This window comes from Manis javanica, chromosome 3, assembly GCF_040802235.1.
Source record: "Manis javanica isolate MJ-LG chromosome 3, MJ_LKY, whole genome shotgun sequence".
Taxonomy (NCBI): Eukaryota; Metazoa; Chordata; class Mammalia; order Pholidota; family Manidae; genus Manis; species Manis javanica.
The window spans coordinates 114751348-114772780 of record NC_133158.1 but is presented as its reverse complement, the minus strand read 5'-3'; the positions used below and the strand labels follow the sequence as shown (position 1 = coordinate 114772780).

The 21433-nt window shown below is 38.5% G+C and overlaps 2 protein-coding genes across 7 annotated transcripts in view; both read right to left on the bottom strand.

Moving 5' to 3' along the window:
- The window catches only part of ATP13A4 (ATPase 13A4), a 122375-nt gene that overhangs the window by 39177 nt on the left and 61765 nt on the right, over nt 1-21433 (bottom strand). For all 6 annotated transcript variants that reach the window (XM_073231901.1, XM_073231899.1, XM_073231896.1 and 3 more), the window contains 6 exons: nt 14851-14920; nt 9246-9380; nt 6732-6902; nt 5779-5936; nt 4986-5174; nt 2515-2576 (listed from right to left, as the gene is read on the bottom strand). In XM_073231901.1, coding sequence (XP_073088002.1) covers nt 2515-2576; nt 4986-5174; nt 5779-5936; nt 6732-6902; nt 9246-9380; nt 14851-14920 — 785 coding nt within the window. The remainder of the gene's footprint in view (nt 1-2514; nt 2577-4985; nt 5175-5778; nt 5937-6731; nt 6903-9245; nt 9381-14850; nt 14921-21433) is intronic.
- On the bottom strand, nt 14939-18726 carry LOC108405762 (multiple coagulation factor deficiency protein 2 homolog). Its single transcript, XM_073231902.1, has one exon. It carries the CDS (start codon nt 16993-16995, stop codon nt 16711-16713), a length of 285 nt encoding a protein of 94 aa, XP_073088003.1. The 5' UTR covers nt 16996-18726; the 3' UTR covers nt 14939-16710.

Below are 21433 nucleotides of genomic sequence, written 5' to 3'. Positions count from 1 at the left end.
TCAGGGTTTTTCCACTAATTTAGAGTTGAAGACATCAGGTTCATCCTTGAGCCCACTAGAGGAATGTCCTTTGCAACCTCGTTCATTGTCAGTCCTTTCTTAAATGTGCAGTAGGTGACTCACACAGCAGCCCATTCTACTTGAACCTGTGAGTGGCAGAGGGTACTTCCTCCCTGGAGGCAAAAAACTCCTTCTTGGAGCCAGTCAGAATCTACTTGCTCTCCTCCTCCTCAACTGCTTTCGGATTTGGGGATCAGCTCAACTGTACCCCACAACCCTATCCTATCTTCCTCTGGGGTCACACAGGAACCTCTAGCTATCACTTTCTTAGATCTATCACTTTCTTAGAAAAGCTTTTTTTTTTTTTTGGTCATAGTTTGTCTTAAAATGTGGTTCCAGATCAGACTACTTCTTATGATATGCACACTGCATTTCTTTAAATTCAGAGTTAGGTTGCTCCAGCCTCTTGTTCTTGAAAACATCCACATCACAGAGTTAACTCATAATACAGCCATATTTCTTGCTGGCTTCCTCATTCAAGCTTCCCAAAGAGTTCAGAAACCTCTTGGCTGATTACTGACACTGTTGATCATTTCTGTTCTCATTTATCGAAAGATCAAGTTATCTTAGTGGTTTACAACATGTCACCCAGTATTTTAATAAACATCTAAAAGGAAACAATCACTAGCAACGTGATTAACATGGAAGCTTCAGCTGATACCAAAAAGAAAACACAGATCAGGAAAAAAAATCTTATTTTTAAGATGGCACACACACTGTCACCAGTGTGTAATTCTGAGTTCCTGAGAATTGGGCCTGTCTCTGGTTAGCACAACAAATAGGCAGAACTCTCTCTCATCCTTGTCCTTGTATTTCTGCTTGAATATTTATGATTTATCAAGCTCAGGTAGCCCTGGTAGTGATCTGATGGTTCTTGAAGTATCTGGTGCTTTGGGCAGGTCCTTTTTGGAAAAGATAAGGATTAATAATTAAGGTGAGAAGAACCACCTTTTACAAGAAGATATTTAATAGCCTGTAATGTGCTGATTCCTTACCTAGAATTGAGTCTATTTTCTTTAATGTTATTAATTAAATTTGATGATGACTTCTTTTAAATTTTAAACTGTTCATTTAGTCATTTGAAGCCAACTTTAACTTTTTTGGAAAAAAGAGGGGAGGAGGGAAGAGTGGGTGGCCTAATTTAACCAACCAATAACCTAAACAGCCTATAAATTGTTTTTATTTAAATTTGGTAAGTTTCTTTTAGAAACAGATGGTTTTGTGGAAAAGATGGTGTCAGTTCAAGAAGTAGAAGACCACTCAAAAGATGAACATATTTAGGTCATACAGATGAATGTACTGTGTTCACCTACTGTGTGCCTGGTAGAATGCTGCAGGATTAGGGACACAAATATAAATAATAAAAAGACTGCTCTCAGTATGCTCATATGTTTGAATAAATGCATACATTTTTTGTAGAAGCTGAAACAAACAAATACTAATGAATAAGGAGACGAGGTAGGCATGTAAATCTATCTTCAAGGGAAAATGAAAAGAACTTGAGAAAGCTTAATCCTTGTAAGAGGCTGCTTCTGTAGACTAAAGTGATTAGAAACACCAAGATTAGCTTTTTAAACCCAGGAAATAGACTAAATTATAAGTGTATTTTAATATGAAAATGCATTAAACATATGTAATTAAAATATTGTATGGATAAACTGTACATCATCTGCATATTCAGAAGAACCATGATGTATAAGATGCTTGTGTAACTTGGCTGTGTGAGAGGAAAATACTTTCATTAAAATACATATATATGTAAATGTCAAATGTTTGGTGTTCCATCCACACTAGGGAGAAGAGGCAGAGAGAAGCAAACTCAGACATGGCCACAAGGGGGCCACAGGACAGGGACATGCAAATCTTTACCACAGGAGCTTAAAACTGTCAAAACTGAGTCTTTTATAGCCAGAGAAGAGGCGCTTCCAGCAGCCAGAACATAGAGATCCCAGGACTAGAATACCAAGGAAAATGAGTACATTAGCTACAGTTCCACCGATGTCCCTCTTCCTGACATGCAGCATGCACAAGTCAGCGCAGTGTTCTTTGTGCTAGCTCGCTGAGAGGCTCCAGTGTGTATGAGAAATGGCATCTCCTGAAGGACAGTGTCCTAGTACTGTCCAATTGGCACACCAGGCCAACTTCAGGCCACTAACTAATATGCTGACAGCAAAATTACATTTTAGCAAGGATTTGAATACAGCAAGCATGAAAACTTCCCCTTCATCTCCTGGGTTTGAGAGTCAGTGACATGAAGCAGGGGCTGGTGTGGGAGGAAATGTGCATGTTTTAGTGAGACTTGGAAGTATTCAACAGGAGAAATTAAATGAAGATATTCTGGCAACCTCTGCTCGCCAAAAACAGAGCCAAAATATCTCCATTATTAGTTTTCAGGAGAAAACAAGGAGTTCTGGGAAAAGAGAAACTACAATGCATTTAGTTTAAGATACTCACCCGTTCCTATCGCAGGGCACGACTCCCCAAAGATCCAGGCCATCCCTGGTTAAGGTGCCTGTCTAAACAGAAACAACCACTCCATTTACTCTGAATACAGAAGCCCCACAGTGAAGACCAGTAAGGTATGTTTTAACAGGAAAATTTATGTCACAAATATATCATCTAGATCAGTACTTCAAGGAAGGACACGACCAGGAGTCGTGGGCAAAAGCCTTGACAAGCTCATGCCAGTTGTATGATGAGCTGACATTCAGTCTCTTTGAACTTTAGTGTTCTCAGCAGTAAAAGAAAGAAAACCTTATCTACTTTACATATTTCAGAGGCTTGTTTTGAGGATCTAACGGTAGACTGAATGGATGGGAAAGTCCTTGGTAAACCTCTGACAGCTATAAAATGGTGAGTCCCAGTTTTATAGCAGAAGATGAAAGTATGTCATCATAAATAAGTGAAAGGAGTAGAATTTTTCACTGTTCTAAAGAAATGGCTTGCTACTTGACACCTATTTGGTAAAAAAATTAAAAAGTTGCTTGATGGGATTTCTCTTAGTGTAGTATAATGATGAAGAGCTTGGACTAATTTAAAACACCAGCTGTATGACCTAGGCAAATTATTTAATCCTTCTTAACATCAGAGCCCTTATCTGTAACATGGTCATAATCACATAGGGTCAATGTGAAGATTAAATGAGATAACACACATAAAGTGTTTAATATAATATCTGATTTAGAGTAAAAGCTAATTATAATGATGCTCAAAATTATTATCATTTTTATAAAATTCCTATCCTGTTTTTTTCCAAGTATGATGAGATAATCCCATAAATAGAATATCTTTCCTTATGATGCTAGTTTGATCACAAAATAAAATTGAAATGGTGGCAAGAGCCATGTTAACTTTCTATTCTTGGTGAATCAGATGCCATTAATTCTCTGCTATCAAAAACTTCGGTGAATTATTTAATGAGTACAGGGTTTCAGTTTGGGAAGATGGAAAATGTTCTGGAGATGGATGATAGTGATGGTTGCACAACAATGTGAATGCACTTAAAGCAACTCAAAAAATGGTAAAAATGGTAAATTCTATCTTACATATATTTTTTCACAATAAAAAATAATGAGAAGGAGGGCAACAACTAAAAAAGAAAGAATACATACTATCAATGGCTCCCTCCCACCTAATGAGTATATAAAAGAATTTCTTAGCCAGACATTCAAGGTGCACAAACATTACTGATGTTTTGCTCTGGTCAACACCATACTCTACTGCTTTCCTGACTCCATGCCTTTGCCCATATTTAGCTGCCTGCAATGCAGGTGGTGTATATATTTTTTTAATTTTCTGTATACTACAATGCTTTGACATTTTTAATTGAAACATAGTTGATATACAATGTTATATTAGTTTCAGGTGTACAACATTATGATTCCATAATTGAATACATTATGAAATACCATGGTGAGTGTAGTCACCATCTGGTTTGACATCTTAAAGACCTTTCTGACTGGGGAGATCCTGCCTCTCCAGACCTAGCCAGTCCTTAGTGACAGTAAGGGACACAGCACACCTAATCAATCACAGCATGCAAACTAATCTTATCTGACTAATACTGCTCAGGAGACAACATTCCTCTGCCTTTATCATCCAGGGTCAAGTACCATACAACTACAGACCATACTTATAGCCCAAAACACACTGATATCCTTCAAACCAGCCAGCTGTAAGCTGCTTACCCTGCCCTGCCCTGCCTTCCCTGCAGAAACCCCAATAAAGTCTCCCTCATTCCTACTTTGCTTCCTGACCAAAACTTGGCTTTCCTCCTAGAGACCTGCATGCTGAGCCATGCCTCTCCTTACTAGGGGTACTGTGAGTAACATTAAACTTGTCTTCAGTCACCTTTATCAATTAAGACCTGGGTATAAAACAGCCCACAACTCCATCTTATCCTCTTAACATCTTCCCCCTTTCACTCCAGTATATGTGTGCATAGACTAAAAGAATACACTCAAAGGAAGGTAAACAAAGAAGCTGGTTGGGAATAACTAACATACAATCAAGGATAATTTTAAACAGTGTCCTGCAGTTGGGAAGATACAGTAAGGATTTGATTGGGGCTTTCCTGTAACCAAGTCTCATAGTAAAACACAGCTATTCTTTCTTATTCATTAATGTGTTCTTTATATGAAGGTTTTGACTGTGGAGGGACCGAATGCTATTTAAATTAATTTTATTTTATAGAATACTGGAGCTGGAAGGACCGTAAAAGATTCAACTATTCCGTACCCACTCTCTCTCCTCTGAACGCCAGAATCTGAGCGCTCAAGAGGTGTATCTTTCCTAGATCACAAAGCCAACCAGACATAAAATGAAGGCAGGTATTCAAACCTGTGTCCTGCCTCACAAAAGTATAAAGCACCTACATGATGAGTGATGGTAAAATGGCCATGAATATGAGCATGAAACATACATACCTTGTCAAAGCAGATAAGGTTTAATTGTCCGCATACATTGATCCTCTGGGGGCTGATGCAAAAGATGCCTCTCTTCTTCAGCCTCCTCTGGGCATAAATAATGCCTGTGGTCAGAGCAGCAGGTAGAGCAGGAGGAACGGCAATTGTGATGACATCAAGGGCTTTCTTCACCACCTCCTTGGGAGGTTCCTGGGGGATAAAGTCACTCTTAGGCAATTACAGTTAAATTGGTCATGAACAGCTTTGTACATATGACTTTTTTCCTTCTTTTGTTTACTTCATGAGGTCAAATTCCTAGAAATGATATGTGTGGGTCAAAGAAAATGAACATGTTTATGTCTTTAAATATGTTTTGCCAAAGTTCAATGAAAAGGCTTATCATAATTCATACTGCTACCAGCAGAGAACAATGTACCAGCTTCCCATGACCTTACCAACGTTGTGTATCTGGGTTTTATTTTAAATCTGTCATTTAACAGCTACAAAATATTAGATTATTGGAATAAATATATTCTCAGATTGAAAATGAAAAATAGCATAAGGACAAGTGTGCAGGAATAGAGGCATGTTGATCTATCAATAAACAGAATATTTAGATTTGATTGCTATTATGGAACTAATTAACTTATGATTAATTGCTTATATTGGAGAAATAAGAGTCTATAAGCAGGTTTCAGTGTTTGGCTTTGTTTCCCAGGTTTGTAAACCAGGCTCTAAGTTAAGGTCAACATGTACAGCATAAAATATATGTAGATGAGTGTGTGAATGCAGTAAAAGAACAAAAGCAGCTTACCCCACTGAGCACATAGACACACAGCGTATAGATCATCCCAATGGTGGCTATTCCTACGAGGCACAGAAGGAACCTGACAGCATCTCTGTAGAGCTTAAAATTCATCGGCTTGGGATAGAGAATGGATCTCACGAGTTCCCCCTTTGCAGTGTTGAATCCTGAAGCAACAAACACACACGCTACATCCTCAGGGTGACAAATCCTACTGCCAGGGCTCCTCTAAACCTCAACATCACCTTTGTTTTCCTCTAGGGATATTTAAACAGTGTTTAAACCCAAACACAATTAAAGAATAATTGGGAAAATACCTTAGGTACTAGAATGGAAATACTTTGCCCATTTCAGAGCCTGTTAGTCTCTGCTCTTCCCTCCCTTATTTTCCATTCCAGTGCATCCCACAGACAGGAAACCACCACACTGAAGGCAGAGCGCAGCTTCTTCAAATACAGCTTTCACTTTAAGGGAACAACTCGTGAATACACACATGCACATCACTTGAATTTAGACTCAATGGCCCAGTAAATACCAATGGACTCGGTTTCTAATACTAGCCCTGCCTAGAAAGAACTTGGAATTTGGGGTTCAAAGACCTCAGTTCTGGCCCAGCTCTGTCAGTGACTGGCTGTGTGCTCTTCTTAATTTCATTCAAATTGTGTGAGCCGCAGCCTTTTCATGTACAAAGGGGACAGGCATCTTTGCTGTGCTGGTTGGATTACATGAAAATAATCTATAAACTGCAGAGCACATGAATACCAATTATTATTATCATCAGTATTATTATATTTTACTAAAAGTCATATACCATACTGTAATTCACATTTAAAATATATCAATTTACATATATTTGGTTTCTTATCTGGGCTACTCTTTGCCTAATAAATTTAAGGCACTAGAGAAACTGAGCAAAAATATTTCATTAAAATAATGAAAGAAAAAAGGAGGTGCTAACTAACCAGTTTGCAGTACCACTGCTCTCACGGTCCCAGAGCAAGCGCCCTTGGCCTGGACGACCTCTGTTCCACAGAAGAGGACATGCCGTTTGTAATCTGCTTCACTCTGTGTTTTCCAGGACACCGAGCTATCCGTCTTGAGTAATGGAGTTTTAGTGACTGGAATACTTTCTCCTACACAAAACAAGCATCTCATTTTGTGGGGTGGGACACCTTTCCTCATTTAAATCATGTATAGGTTCACTTATCATACAGCAGCCATTTGCTGTTAGCCTGCCAGGTGGCAGGGACAACCTGAGGTACTGGGGATATAAGGGGAAACATAGTTTTTAAGAGGTTTGTAGTCCAGAGTGAGAGACAGACCTGTAAGCAAGTAAGTGTAATGTCACATTTATTATAAATACTATGAGAATTACAAAATCAAGCATGGACATTAAAATGGGCTGGAATAGCTTTAGGGAATAGCAAGTTGTGTAGTCTAGGGTGCGGGCTTAGGGAATATGAGGCCACGAGAGCTGTGTGGGAGCCAAAGTACGGAGGCCCTTAATGCACATCCTTAAGTGTTCAGAAGTTTTTCTATAGGAACTAGAAGCAGAAGCTATTTAAAGCTATTTAACTATTCTCTTCTGGAGAGTGATATCACATTCGTATATAAAAGAGAGCATTCTCTCTGCAATACAGGGAATGAGTTGGAATCTGGTGAGGTTGGAAGCTGGACATCCAGTTGGGAAATGATCACAAGAGTCCCAATTCTTGGAGAGAATGAGGTCTGAACTAAGGCAGTTGGCAGTGGCTATAGAAAGGAAGTGCTGGATTTGAGAAATAAAGGAGTAAGAAGCTATGAAACTTGAGATTTTTGTATTAGCACGTCATAGAGACAAAATAATTTAAATTGGTTTCCTGGTTTCCAACTTGGGAAAATGAGCAGAGGGTAGCATTCATCATCAACATAAGGGTTATAGGAGGGAGAATCACCTTACAGCCTCCATGAGCTGGAGATGCCTTGCGGGGTGACCGTGCTGAGAAGCCTTGTAGGCAATTAGATATTTATTGGGTTCAGGGGAGAGGTCTTGACCAGGATATTTAATTGGAGTTCATCACCTCACAGACTATAATTAAAGACACAGGAATAGACCAGATTACTTAGAGACCAAGTGTAGGGTGAGAAGAGGAAAGGACCAGCACGTAACCCTGAGCAGCCCCAGCAGTCAAGGAGATGGAGGAAGAGGACCAGCACAGGAAGCTGAGTGTTATAGTCAGTGATAGAACTTAGAGAGACAGCACCAGCTTGGAGAGTTAGGGAACAGAGAGTTTCCAGAAGGAAAGATGGTCAGAATCATCAAAAGCACAAGAGAGGTCAATAAGAAGAGAATTCTAAGGAATCCACAGGGTTTGGCCCCTGGGACATGGGTGACTTTCACCAGTGCAGTGGAAGGGGTCGACTACAATGGACTGAAGTGCTAACATAAGCTGGCGAATGAAGCTGTGAAAGTAACTAGGATCTGTTCTGAGAAACAATGCTCACAGAACCTTCCACTGGTCTTTGCAGAGTGGGCAGTGTAATGTCAGAGATAAATTCCACTATGCCAGGGCCACTTCCATTAGGAAAATGGTGTTTAGCATTGCAAAAGTTCTAGCACTAACAGACTTTTATAAACCTATGGATTCCTTAGAGAAAGGAATGCCATACATTTAAAAATTTGGGGCGTGAAGTTACATAGGTCAGAGGTTGTGTTCTTATCTCTATTTCATGACTTCTTGGTCTACCCAGAAATGGATTTGATCTGGACTTTAAAGGGAACCATAGTACATCAATGTGTGTTCGTAGCCTCCCAGTCCATCTCTGAAAAAGCCTTTATGATTCTTCTTTATCTTCAGAAAGACCAGCAAAACACCTCCTCATTAATGCACATGTGGTTAAGGACTCAGAACACCGTGACCCCGAGCACGTCGTTTATCTCTGGATCTCAGCTTTTATCTATGAGGCACGATGACCTCTGGGTCCCTCCCAGCTCCAACATGCTATTTAAAATGGAATACCGTTAGTCAAAAATACCCAGTGTATATTTTGAAGTAGCAGATTTGCCAAATCCAACATCATGAACTTTTCAATATTTTCAAGCCAACCCAGGAAGAGCTTGGACTTGACCCTGTGGATTTAAGGATGTCATTGATGGTTTCAAACCCTCCAAGATTATCTGAAAATACATTGTATATAAAAATGCCAAACATAAAATTCACAGATGATTCTGAAATATATTTTAAGGTAAAATGTCAGGGTTGCCATGCCACTTTGTTCATGAAAAAAATGCTAAACACTCATAAAGTTATGGCTATATCAAACTAAGGACATAAAGCAGCTTTAATTTGAACCTCAGAACCATCCAGAGTAGGACTATAAAGATCTGTGGGAACAGGGAGGCCCTACAGTAGCCTCAGGCTTTGCCACTATCATTCAGGTAGAGGAAGAACCCAAGAGAGACTACAGAGGCTGTAAGCCATGAGACAGAACCATACCTGTCAGCATGCCCTCATCTACCACACAGCTGCCATCAATCAGGATGGCATCACATGGCATTTGCACTTTGTTCCCTGTCAAAATTAATAGATCTCCAGGTACGAGGAAGCGTGATTCCAGCTCTTGGACTCCACCTGGAAGTGTGAGGAAAGAGTCAAATTAGGTTTTTTCTCAAAAAATACAGTCCAGCATCTATCTAAATTGGAATTCACTGAAAAAGCAATCAGGGCACATTAAAGAAAAGAGACTCTTCCTGGACAGTGATTCAAAATCTGGGAGAAGTAAGGAAAAAAAGTAGTAAGATTATATTACACAAAATAAAAACCTCTGTGTGGCAAAAAAATAAGCAAAGAAATAAACTAAAGATAAATTCAGAAAACATGCTTGAAACTTACATGTAAGACAAAAGATAAATATTCCTAATGTATAGAGTTCCTAAAAAGAGATGTTTAGCAAATTTGCTAGAGATGTTAACAGATAGTCCACACAACACGCAAAATGTAAGTGGTGTGTCCAACATTTGAAAAGATGCCCATTCTTATAATTAAAAAAAAAAAATTCCTTCCTTCCTTCCTTCCTCCCTTCCTTTTTTCTTTCCTTCCTTCCTTCTTTCCTTCCTTCAATCCTGCTTTCCTTTACTTCTTTCTTTCCTTAGTCCCAAAGCTATAAAAATATTAAGCAAGATAGGCATCCACATACAGGGCTGGGTGAAGTGTGGTTGAAGGTGGCAGCTTGCTATAGATACTGGAACCTAAGGAGGACAGACAAGTACTTGCACAGCCTGGTGCAGGGTGTCAGAGCACAAGAAGGCTGAGAAGGGCCCCCACCCTGGCAGTGGAGTGGGATACTGGAGCCCAAGCAGGATGAAAACATTATCTACACAGCAGTTAGGGGCAGGAGAGGGTTCACCATCAGAAGTGATGAAAAACGGGTTAGCTGGGCAGGATTGATAGAATAAGTAGATTTAATGAAGCTGAGAGCAGGTTTCTCAGTGAAGAAAGGAAGTTACAAATATAGACAGAAATAAAACTAAAATAAACTCTGTGGTATTGGATTTGAGTTGGAGACAACAGTGTAAACTGATTGTGTTTAATAGATAAATAGCTGGAAAAATAATACAGGTGTAAACATGTATGTATATAAGAATATGCACATATATAATACTCTTCCTTGTCTGTTTTGTGTGTATATATATATATATCCTCTAATTCCATCCTCTGAAAAAGCATTGGGAGTTGTGAAAACCCAATAAGAATGTGTACATCCAGTACCCAAGTTTTGGTTTCTAAATTCTATTTACTCCCCAAAAAGGATCAGGGTTCTTTAAAGAAATGGCTGGTTACAAGGCTGGGCCAAGGAAGGTGTTATATAAAAATGACATCATGTGCCAATAAGTAAGCAAGTGCTCAAGGAATGATGGGGACAGACCAAAAAAGGTTTCAGAGCCAAGTTAAAGAGCTCTCACTGCCTAAATCTGTAACAATTTGAGCATCAAAGTAAATAATGATTATTGAGCTATAGTACATCAAATAAAAAAAGGAATTCATGAGTCCATATAACATAAGTAAATGAATAAATAAAATGGGGAGAAAAGATAGCTTTCCCTTACAGTAAATTACAATTAATTAATTTAAGAGGAAAGATAAAATTAAAAAGTCATCATTTGGCAACTATCAAAACAATAATTAATTTAGCCAAGAAACATCAATGGATACTAAAGCTAGTAGGTAAAAATTTGAAGAGGATGGCCTATTTATATAGAGTATCTCTCAACAAATAACTATTAATTACAAAGGGGAAAAGAGTAAACTTATAATGGAGAAACCTGGCAGACAGCATTTAAGTACCTGAAGTTACCATCATTAGTAATAGGACAATTTTAAAATATGTACAACCTACAAAGGAGCAGTGAGAACACAGCATTCAAGCCTGTGATATTCCAGCCAAAAATGCATAACCTGAATTTAACTATGGGAAAATATCAAAAAAATCCAAATTGAGAGACATTCTACAAAATAACCAAAGGAGTCAAAGTCACAGAGATCAAGGAAAGATTGAAGATTAAAGAGAGATGGCAAACAATAGTATTGTGTGATCCTAAATCCTTTCCTAAAAAGAACATCATTAATACAACTGGTGAAACTTGAATAGGGGTTGAGCATTAGTTGCTATTATTATACCAACAATAACTTCCTGATATTAATAGTTGCACTGTCATTTATGTAGGAGAATGTCCTTGTCTTTATGAAATATACACTGAAGTATGTGGGAGTCATGGAGCCACATGTCAGCAACTTATTCTCAAGTGGCTCAGGAAAAAAATTATTTGAATTATGCCTGCAACTTTACTGTAAGTTTTAAAATATTTCTTAGAAAAAGGAAAAAAAGAGAAACATATATGAGGTAACATTGCTCACCTATAGAAAAATCTTAAAGTTTGCCAAGGCTATGAGGATTCCTTCACATGTTTCTGCTATAAATGCAAATGGGTATAATCTCTATGAAAAGAAATTTGGCAATATCTATCTAGCAAAAGTATGTATGCATTTACTCTTTGACTCCGCAATTTTACTTCTCAAAACCCATACCAAAGAGACTGGCACAAAAAGACACGTGCACAAGGCTTTTTATACAGCACTATTTGAAACAGTACAAGACAAAAAAAAAGCCTTCAGAAGAAAAGTGATGCAATAAACAATGGTTCCTTCACACAAGAGGGTGCTATGCAGCCAAAATAAAGAATGAAGAATATCTATAAATCCTATTATTAAAAGGTCCCTAGGAAACATAGTTAAGTATGTAAAGCACACATACAAGGAAACATAAATTAAATGTCTATGTTATGCTCCTGTTATCTAAATAGTGGTATAAATATGTACATTATTCTGTATATATACTATGCATATAATTTACATAGAATTTATTTTCATTTTTAAAATGTAAGAATAAGTCAGAAACAAAAATAACAATAAGGAGAGTGAGTACACAAGGAAGAAAGAAGAGAGATAGGAACTAGACCACCCCCGAATCTCTCCTGTCATATGGATTTAACTTTTGAACCATATAGATATTTTATATAATATCTATACAAACTAATACAAAAATAAATTTGATAAGCTAATACTAAATGTCTGAAGCAAAATGAATGAGATGAACCCATCAAGTTTTTGGCATAACCATACAGAGGAGAACTATTTTGAGTGATATTAAAACATGATTTATTTTAGAAGTTATAATTCGACTGTACATTCCTAATTGTATATAACAAACAGGGGAAAAGCAGAACTCTTCAAAAATCTATAAACTGTTTTTAGAAATCATATTGTTGATAGGTGTGTTGGTTTGTTATTCTGTGATTATCAGGCATAATGGGTTGAAGAAAATTTGGGCACCGGATGTGCACATTATTATTGGGAAGGAATCCCAAGTATTTCATGGCTTAAAGAGGTCCCAGAATGACCATGGAGAAGGAAGACTTCACAGTGCCCAGAACTTCAGCTATTATGTTAACTTCCTATCGTGCCCAAAAGGAGAAATAACTAGAAGAATAGATCTATGACAACTTATAACAGGGAACAAAGGATAGTCCTGAAAGATTATAAGTGTATCTGTCCGTTATAATGATGCCCAGTCTGGATGATTCCCATTATACCTGGGAAAAAACCCAATACCCTCATGGATATCAGCTGGCCGCCAAGGGCTTCACCTATACTCTCAGCAAGTGAATGTGGTGGCAGCGTTGCTAGTTATGTATGAATTCAAAAACTTGTCCTACTCACCAAAGCTAACTTGATTACAAACCCTGATAAGTACCCAATTTTCCAGCAGCAACTGCCAACTCTTAGCCACCAATGATTTGGGACTCAAATCATTTCTACTTGGACTACAAAATGTTACAGATTTTTCTTTGCTTTCCTGTGTTATAAGAAAACAACTGTTACAGCTGTTAATTACAGTCCTCTCTCCTCCTGGGAACCAGCTATGTGCCCATGAGGGCTGGGTAAAGAAAGATTAGAATTGTAGCCATTGGGCTATATTCATGATAACTATCCCATTTGGAAAATTGTGAATCATTTCTTGATTTACTTCATTGCTTGGGCTATTATATCCTTTAGGAAAATTTCCTATTCCTATACTTTACAATTTCTTATGCAAACGGAGTTGTTAAATACTGATAAATCTGTTCAATCTATCCTAACCTTTAACAAATTTCCCCAATGTGTAGGAATTTGAGGTAAGTTTCCAGCTAGTAACCCTTCATAAAGAGAAGGATTTAATTTGCTTATTCCATAAAGTAACCAGTTTTTCTATTGTATTCTTATAAAAATTTTTTTTTCCAATCTCAGAAAGTACCTCACATCAATTTACTGAATAGGTATTTATCAAATAGTTTTTACAGTAAGATAATATAGAAAATATTCATGACCTTGGAGTAGGCAAAGATGTCTTAGATATGACACAAGAAGTATGATCCACAAAAGAAAAAATTGATACATGGGACTTAATAAAAGTAAAAACATTTGCCCTTTGAGAGACATTGTAAGGAGGATGAAAAGATAAGTCATAGAGTGAAAGACAATATTTGCAAATCATGTATCTGATAAAGGATTTGTATCCATAATCTAGAAAGAACTCTCAGAATTTAATGATTAGAAAACAATCTAATAAATAAAAGATTTAAACAGACACTTCACCAAAGGTGACATACAAATGGCAAATAAGGACTTGAAAAGATTTCAATGCCATTAGTCATAAAGGAAATGCAAATTAGACAAGGACACATTACCACACATCCATTAAGATGGCTAAAATTAAAAAGACCAAGTACTGGCAAAAATGTGGAACAACTGGAACTCTCATATACTGCCGGTGAGAATGGAAAATGGCACAAATACTTGGAAAATAGTTTGGCAGTTAGCTTAAAAAGTTTAACATTTACCACCATAGACCCAGCCACTCTACCGTTAGGTATTTTCCCATTAGAAATGAAAGGGTATGTCCATAGAAAGACTTGCACCCTAATGTTCATAGTGACATTATTTGTAACAGCAAAAAACTGGAAACGAACCAAATTTCCATCAACAGGCAAATGAACAAACTGGTCTACCCATACAGTGGGGTTCTACTCAGGAATAAAATGAATTATTGATAGACTTAACAAAATGGATGGATTTCAAAACAATTATGGCTTTGATCCTAATAAAATTAATCCAAAATATATTATAAAAGGCAAAAAAATGTCTACTGTACAATACCATTTATATAAAATTATAAACATGCAAACTGGTTGCCTGAAGATAGGGATGGGTAGAGAGAGGTCAAGAGGTCAGATTACAAAAAGGCAAAAGGCAACTTTTGGGAGTGATGGATAATCAGTATCTTTATTGCAGTGGCAGTTTCATGGGTGTATCATCTGTCAATTTTATCTCAATAAATTTGTTTTTCTTTTCACAGTGAAAATATCTCAAGTCTCTTAACCCTTTGGTATGTGCATAGGGAAGAATGCATTGAAGATGATAGTAGTAGGAAAAGGCAGGATTACAAATTTAAATCCTTTTCTGATTCCAAATGGGCAATTTACAGATCTTGAATAATGGGACTTACCTTTTCTCCCACATACAGAGACTGTAATGCTATTATGTGACTCAACTAGACGGTGGAGCTTTACAGATTGCTGAAAGAGAAGAACGGAAAATAAAAAAAGACTTCTATTTGAGGACCGGTCGCAGGTATTACTCAGTAAAACACTAGCCTCTTTAAAGTTTGAGGACTGTCTCATTGCCAAATTAAGGTACTGACTAAAATTTAAAGACTAAATAACCTATCACTGAAAAAGTTTCCAGCCTGTGCTCTTCACCCAACAAGAAATGTTCTTTAGTAGAAAAGAATTTCCCAGCATGCTCTGTGCGCTCAGTTTTTGATAACCATGAATTTGCATTTACTTCTCTAAGTAGATGACATCATGAACTTTGATCATTTAAGATATGTGTTTATATCTAAATAGCTTTAAGGACTAAGAATTGTTTCAGCATTGAGTTATCCCACATCAGAGTTCCTAATCTATAACAGTTTGGTGGTTCCTGCTATTTCCTTGCAGTATTTGTTGTTTTATTTTATTTTATTTTTTCTTTGTTTCAGTAGTTTTATTAGTCATATACCCAGAATCATTACATAAATTTTCAAAATAACTAGATATTACAAGAATAGTTTATAATTTAGCTGATTATACAAATACTTGAAACAGGAAACCATTTTTACAAATACATGTGTTTTCTTATAAGAATACTTTAATAAAGACAATAAGTCTCTATTCATCTTACAGCAAATTTTATGCAGTTTCTCTCCCATTCCACTATCATTTCAGTTTTCTATCAGAGCATGTCCATCACATCCAATAAACCAAATGACAATTTGCTGCTGCTTCTCATTTTCAGCTATAAGATTCACACTGTTAAGAGTTTTCAGGCATCTTTTTCTATTCTTTTCTGATCTGAAGGAATTCACATATTTAAGCCAGAAGAGTTGATTTAAACAACACTTCTTCTAAATACAGTTTGTATCAAGTTAATCACGGTGCACGGTGAATGGTCTTTTCACTTCTCACTTAGGCAGGACCAGCTAGTTGTTTTACCCCCACTGTATCAAGCAAAAGGGATGAGTCCTTACACTCCTAATAATTTCTAAACTTCAAAAATGAAACCCTAAAAACAAGAGTTAAGAAAGCTAAAACATTTGCTAATGATGAGAATAAAGAACACCTTTAAATGCAAGGTCTTCTCTAGGTTGAAGACATCAATGAAATAAAGTATAAGGATGTGGTAGTAGTTTTATAAAATATTGAAAAACTGAAAAGGTTTTCAGTGGTGTATCATTTCCAAAGTGCCAGAAGATAAGAGAATCTTCTTATACTCTGTGACTAGCTGGACTTAATATGTGACATTCTTCTTGTGTTGTGGCTTTGAAATAGTCTAATACTCACTTGGCCAGAGCAAGTGATCATGAAGGCCAGGAGAACTTTCTAGAATACTGTCCCCATTTACCTGAAGGGGCAGGACCCACCAGGGAAAACATCTGGTATTCATTCCATTCCTTCGTTGTTACTGAAAAGTGCGTTCTCTTGGCAAAGCTTCTTACTTTTCCAACTGCATGGATTAAAACTGAAAGACCAGCAGTGTTCTACAGTGCGGTTCCTGAGCACACAGCTCCAATTATCCAGTGTTCTCAAAAGGATTGTTTAATCAGGCCCTCATACAGTAAGAGATTCAACAGTACTTGGGGACTGCAATATGTCCCATTTCTCTTTTATTTCTCTTCATTTCCTTTTCTCACCCCAGTGTAACAAACTATAGGTTTTACTCAAAATACTGTAGCAGTAGTTGGAAATGAATTACTTTGCATTACCGAAAGTGTTCAGTCACATTATAACAGGTTACATTTGCAAGTAACTAGGACATGGCCAAATGTCTATTGCAGTGACTTTGCAAATTCAGCATAGTCGATGTATCCATCATTGTTCTTATCATCATCTCTTAAAACACCATCTGTTAAGTTAATCAGTTCAGCTTCCCTCACTGGTGGTGGCTGTTCATTCCCATTCTCCTCATGGACATGAGTGATGGCTGTGGAGAGTTCTAGGCTGTCAAGCAAATTATTGCCATCATAATCATGCATTTTGAAATAGTGGAGCTGCAGTTCTTGTGAGGACATTTCCACCTCTGGTTCATTGATGACACCTTCTAGATGCTCCATGATATGCTCTTGGTTGTACACTATATTCTTATTGAGGCCCACGCTGCTGGGATGGGAGCTGGCTCCGGGCTCCTCAGCCCTGGCCCTGGGGCACAAAAGAGCCACAGCAGGCTGCACAGGAAGGGATGCTGAGCAGCCACAGGGAACTCCTGGTCACAGGTACCTGAGGGCAATAGCTGGCTGGAGCCTGGGTTGGGCCACCTGAACCTTCCCGAGGGCTGGCAGGTTGATAGGCAACCTCAGAAGCCTCTAAGAATTGATTCTGGCTAGGGATACAGGATGGTTAATTCGGATGGAGCTGACGCCAAAGCTGGATTCCAGTCCCCTTCCACCTCCATGTTTCCAGGTGCCTCAGCTCCTCTGACTGCAAGTTGGGAAGAAAGATGCTATAGCAGGAATCACAGCTACAAGTCACAGGAGCTGGCTTTGGATCCTTCATTTCCAAGCCGGCCTACTTCCAGCCTTTGCTCCCTGACACAAGCTGTACCATCTGCATTACCTATTCACATGTATTCAAGTCCCACCAAGACTCTAACAGCAGCTCAGTTCAAATACCACCTCACCTGTACAGTCTTCAGAATCAACTATCTTATTTGTTGTTTTAATATAAGAAATATATAGGACATTGAGAATGATCAATAAGAGGACACAAGAAAAATTATATTTGCTTTCACATTTATTAAGAAACTTGTGTAAAAGATCTTTTATCTGGTTCTGGGAGTTAAAGGCCCTAATCATTTAGTGTGTTTTTTTTAATTCTGATTTTGTCATTTTAGACACTCTCTAAATCTGCTAGCTTCAACAATTTATAAATCTGATTACTATATCCTAAGAATGATTAGTAGAATACCATAAGGTAAAAGATTGAGTATTATGCTATTAACATATTTTCTTATTCATTTATGCATTCACTCAAAATTATTGAACATTTATGTGTCAAGAACTATGTCAAGAGGTGGGGATAGATTAGTCAACAAAACAGATATGGTTCTTACCATCAAGGAATTTGCAGCCTACTAAGAAAAATATATGTAACCAAATAATCACATACATAAATATATTATTACAATCAGTAATAGTAAGAAAAAAATAAGGTGCTTTTGGAGCACATATAGTCAATGGAATCAATACAAATCTTCCCTAAAGAAGTGACATTGAATCCAATATTTTATTGGATCTATGAGTCTCACACTCCAAAGAGATTATTTGGAATATACATATACTTGCAAGTCATTAGCATATGCCTTTAGAAGTCACTGGCATATACAGCTACAAGAATAATGAAGAATCTTTCAATGTGTTCACATAAAAAGACCATCAAGACACATTCTTTTTAAAAATAATGAAGCTATCATTAAGAAATAAGTACTTATGCTATCTCTTAAATAGCAAATAAGAAAGAAAGAAAAACAAAATACATATCTTTGTATGTGCTTGATTTGCCTAAAATTTTTTGGAAGAAAGCAAAGAAACTAATTAACATGGTTGCCCAAGTGGAGGGGAGAGGAAAACGGAGCACACATTGTATACAGGTGAAGCATACATTGTATAATTTTCACATTGTTTTGATTTTGAGACACCCATTTAAAAAAAAGGACCAGGTAGAGGAGGAGAGAACTATATAAACAGAATGAAAAAGAGCAACTAGGGAGGATGAAGAGCATGCTGTCTCTGCAGCCAAAGGGAAAGAGTGTTTCAAAAAGAAGCCCTGGAGCAATTAACTGCCTCAAATGTAACTGAGAAGTTTAGTGAAATCTGTACTGCCAAAAAAAGTGTCCACTGTGGAGGGGGACCATAAAATCAGCAAGCAGAAGACCTGCAATGCAATAAAAATTAATGAACACAAATGCAGTTCATCGTGAAAGAATACAAATAGTCTAAAACATGAGCAAGTGCTCAACTGATAATGGAACATATGCTGTTAAAATTATAGGATTCTATTTTCACTTACATTGGCAAAGATAAGGAAAACCAATGCTCATTTACTGTTGGGAGGAGTATAAATTAATATTACTTGTTTGAGAGGCATTTTGACAACATCTATTAAAATAACATACCTAGCTAATAATGAAGTAATTTCAAGTGCAGAAATTTTACATCTCCATATCACTATATATACCTGTGATATACATATTCACATGTAATATAAGTTACATATGCTTTATACATATTTATTTATATACACATATCTGTGTATATATGAAAAGATGTATGTGCAAGAATCATCATTGCAACATTGATTTAATATCAAAAACTAGAAACAGGGGTGGAGCCAGGATGGCGGCGTGAGTAGAGCAGTGGAAATCTCCCAAAAACACATAGAGCTATGAAAATATAACAAAGAAAAATCTTCCTAAAATAGAGACCACAGGACACAGGACAACATCCAGACCACATCCACACCTGCAAGAACCCAGCGCCTTGCGAAGGGGGTAAGATACAAGCCCCGGCCCAGCGGTACCCGAGCGCCCCACCCCCCGGCTCCCGGCGGGTGGAAAAAAACTGGAGCAGTTTTCTTTTGGCGAGTGCTTTTTGGAAGCCTTAAAGTGACGGGTCCCCGTTGCTAGGGAGGCAGGGTGGCGGGACCGGTGAGCAGGTGCCTGGGACCAGTGCCTGAGGACAAAGAATATCCCACATTTCTCCCTGCGGGACCTGCGGGCAGGTGCCTGAGACCGGCACTTGAGGACAGAGGAAATGGTGCATTTTTCCCCTCTTTTTCCTCTTTTTTGCAAGTGCTTTTTGGAAGCCTAAAAGGGACAGAGACCCCGGTGCTAGGGAGGCAGGGCGGCGGGACTGGTGAGCGGGTGCCTGGGACCGGCACCTGAGGACAAAGAATATCCCGTGTTTTTCCCTGTGGGACCGGTGGGTGGGTGCCTGAGACTGGCACCTGAGGACGGAGGAAATCGTGCGTTTTTCCCCTTTTTTTCTCTCTTTTTGGCGAGTGCTTTTTGGAAGCCTTAAAGAGACAGGGACCCCGGTATTAGGGAGGCAGGGCGGCGGGACTGGTGAGCGGGTGCCTGGGACCAGCGTCTGAGGACAAAGAATATCAAGCATTCTTTCCCTGCGGGACTGGTGGGTGGGTGCTTTTTGGAAGCCTTGAAGGGACAGGGACCCTGGTGCTAGAGAGACAGGGCAGCAGGACCAGTGAGCGGGTGCCTGGGACCAGCACCTGAGGACAAAAAAAAAATCGCGTGTTTTTTCCTTTTTTTTTCTTTCTGTTCCCTCTCTCATTGTTGCTGTTGTTGTTTTGGTTTGGAGAGTGCTTTTTGGAAGTCTTAAAGGGGCAGGACAGGTCACTTAGACCAGAGGCAGGGAATCTGGGGATCTCTGGGCACTCTAACCCCCTGGGCAGCAGGGAGCACAGAGGCCCCTTACGGAGATAAATAGCCTCCCGGCCGCTCCCCCTCCAACGGGGCTCCACCATTTTGGAGGAGCAGCCCCAGCCAGGCCAAGCCCACAGCAACAGCGGAGATAAACCCCATAGCAACTGGGCAGGAAGCAGAAGTCCTGTCTGCGCACAGCTGCCCAGCACAAGCCACTAGAGGTCGCTATTCTCCGAGGAGAAGGCCACAAACCAACAAGAAGGGAAGCTCTTCCAGCGGTCACTTGTACCAGCTCTGCAAACTATCTCTATCACCATGAAAAGGCAAAACTACAGGCAGACAAAGATCACAGAGACAACACCTGAGAAGGAGACAGACCTAACTAGTCCTTCTGAAAAAGAATTCAAAATAAAAATCATGAACATGCTGACAGAGATGCAGAGAAAAATGCAAGAGCAATGGGATGAGATGCAGAGAAAAATGCAAGAGCAGTGGGATGAAGTCCGGAAGGAGATCACAGAAGTGAAACAATCCCTGGAAGGATTTATAAGCAGAATGGATAAGATGCAAGAGGCCATTGAAGGAATAGAAGCCAGAGAACAGGAACGTATAGAAGCTGACATAGAGACAGATAAAAGGATCTCCAGGAATGAAACAACACTAAGAGAACTATGTGACCAAGCCAAAAGGAATAATATTCGTATTATAGGGATACCAGAAGAAGAAGAAAGAGGAAAAGGGATAGAAAGTCTCTTTGAAGAAATAATTGCTGAAAACTTCCCCAAACTGGGGGAGGAAATAATCGAACAGACCATGGAATTACACAGAACTCCCAACAGAAAGGATCCAAGGAGGACAACACCAAGACACATAGTAATTAAAATGGCAAGGATCAAGGACAAGGAAAGAGTTTTGAAGGCAGCTAGAGAGAAAAAGGTCACCTATAAAGGAAAACCCATCAGGCTAACATCAGACTTCTCGACAGAAACCCTACAGGCCAGAAGAGAATGGCATGATATACTTAATGCAATGAAACAGAAGGGCCTTGAACCAAGGATACTGTATCCAGCACGACTATCATTTAAATATGATGGCGGGATTAAACAATTCCCAGA

Bases quoted from the DNA above. Each gene is read 5' to 3' on its own strand.
- LOC108405762 (XM_073231902.1), bottom strand. From the start codon at position 16,995: ATGGAGCATCTAGAAGGTGTCATCAATGAACCAGAGGTGGAAATGTCC.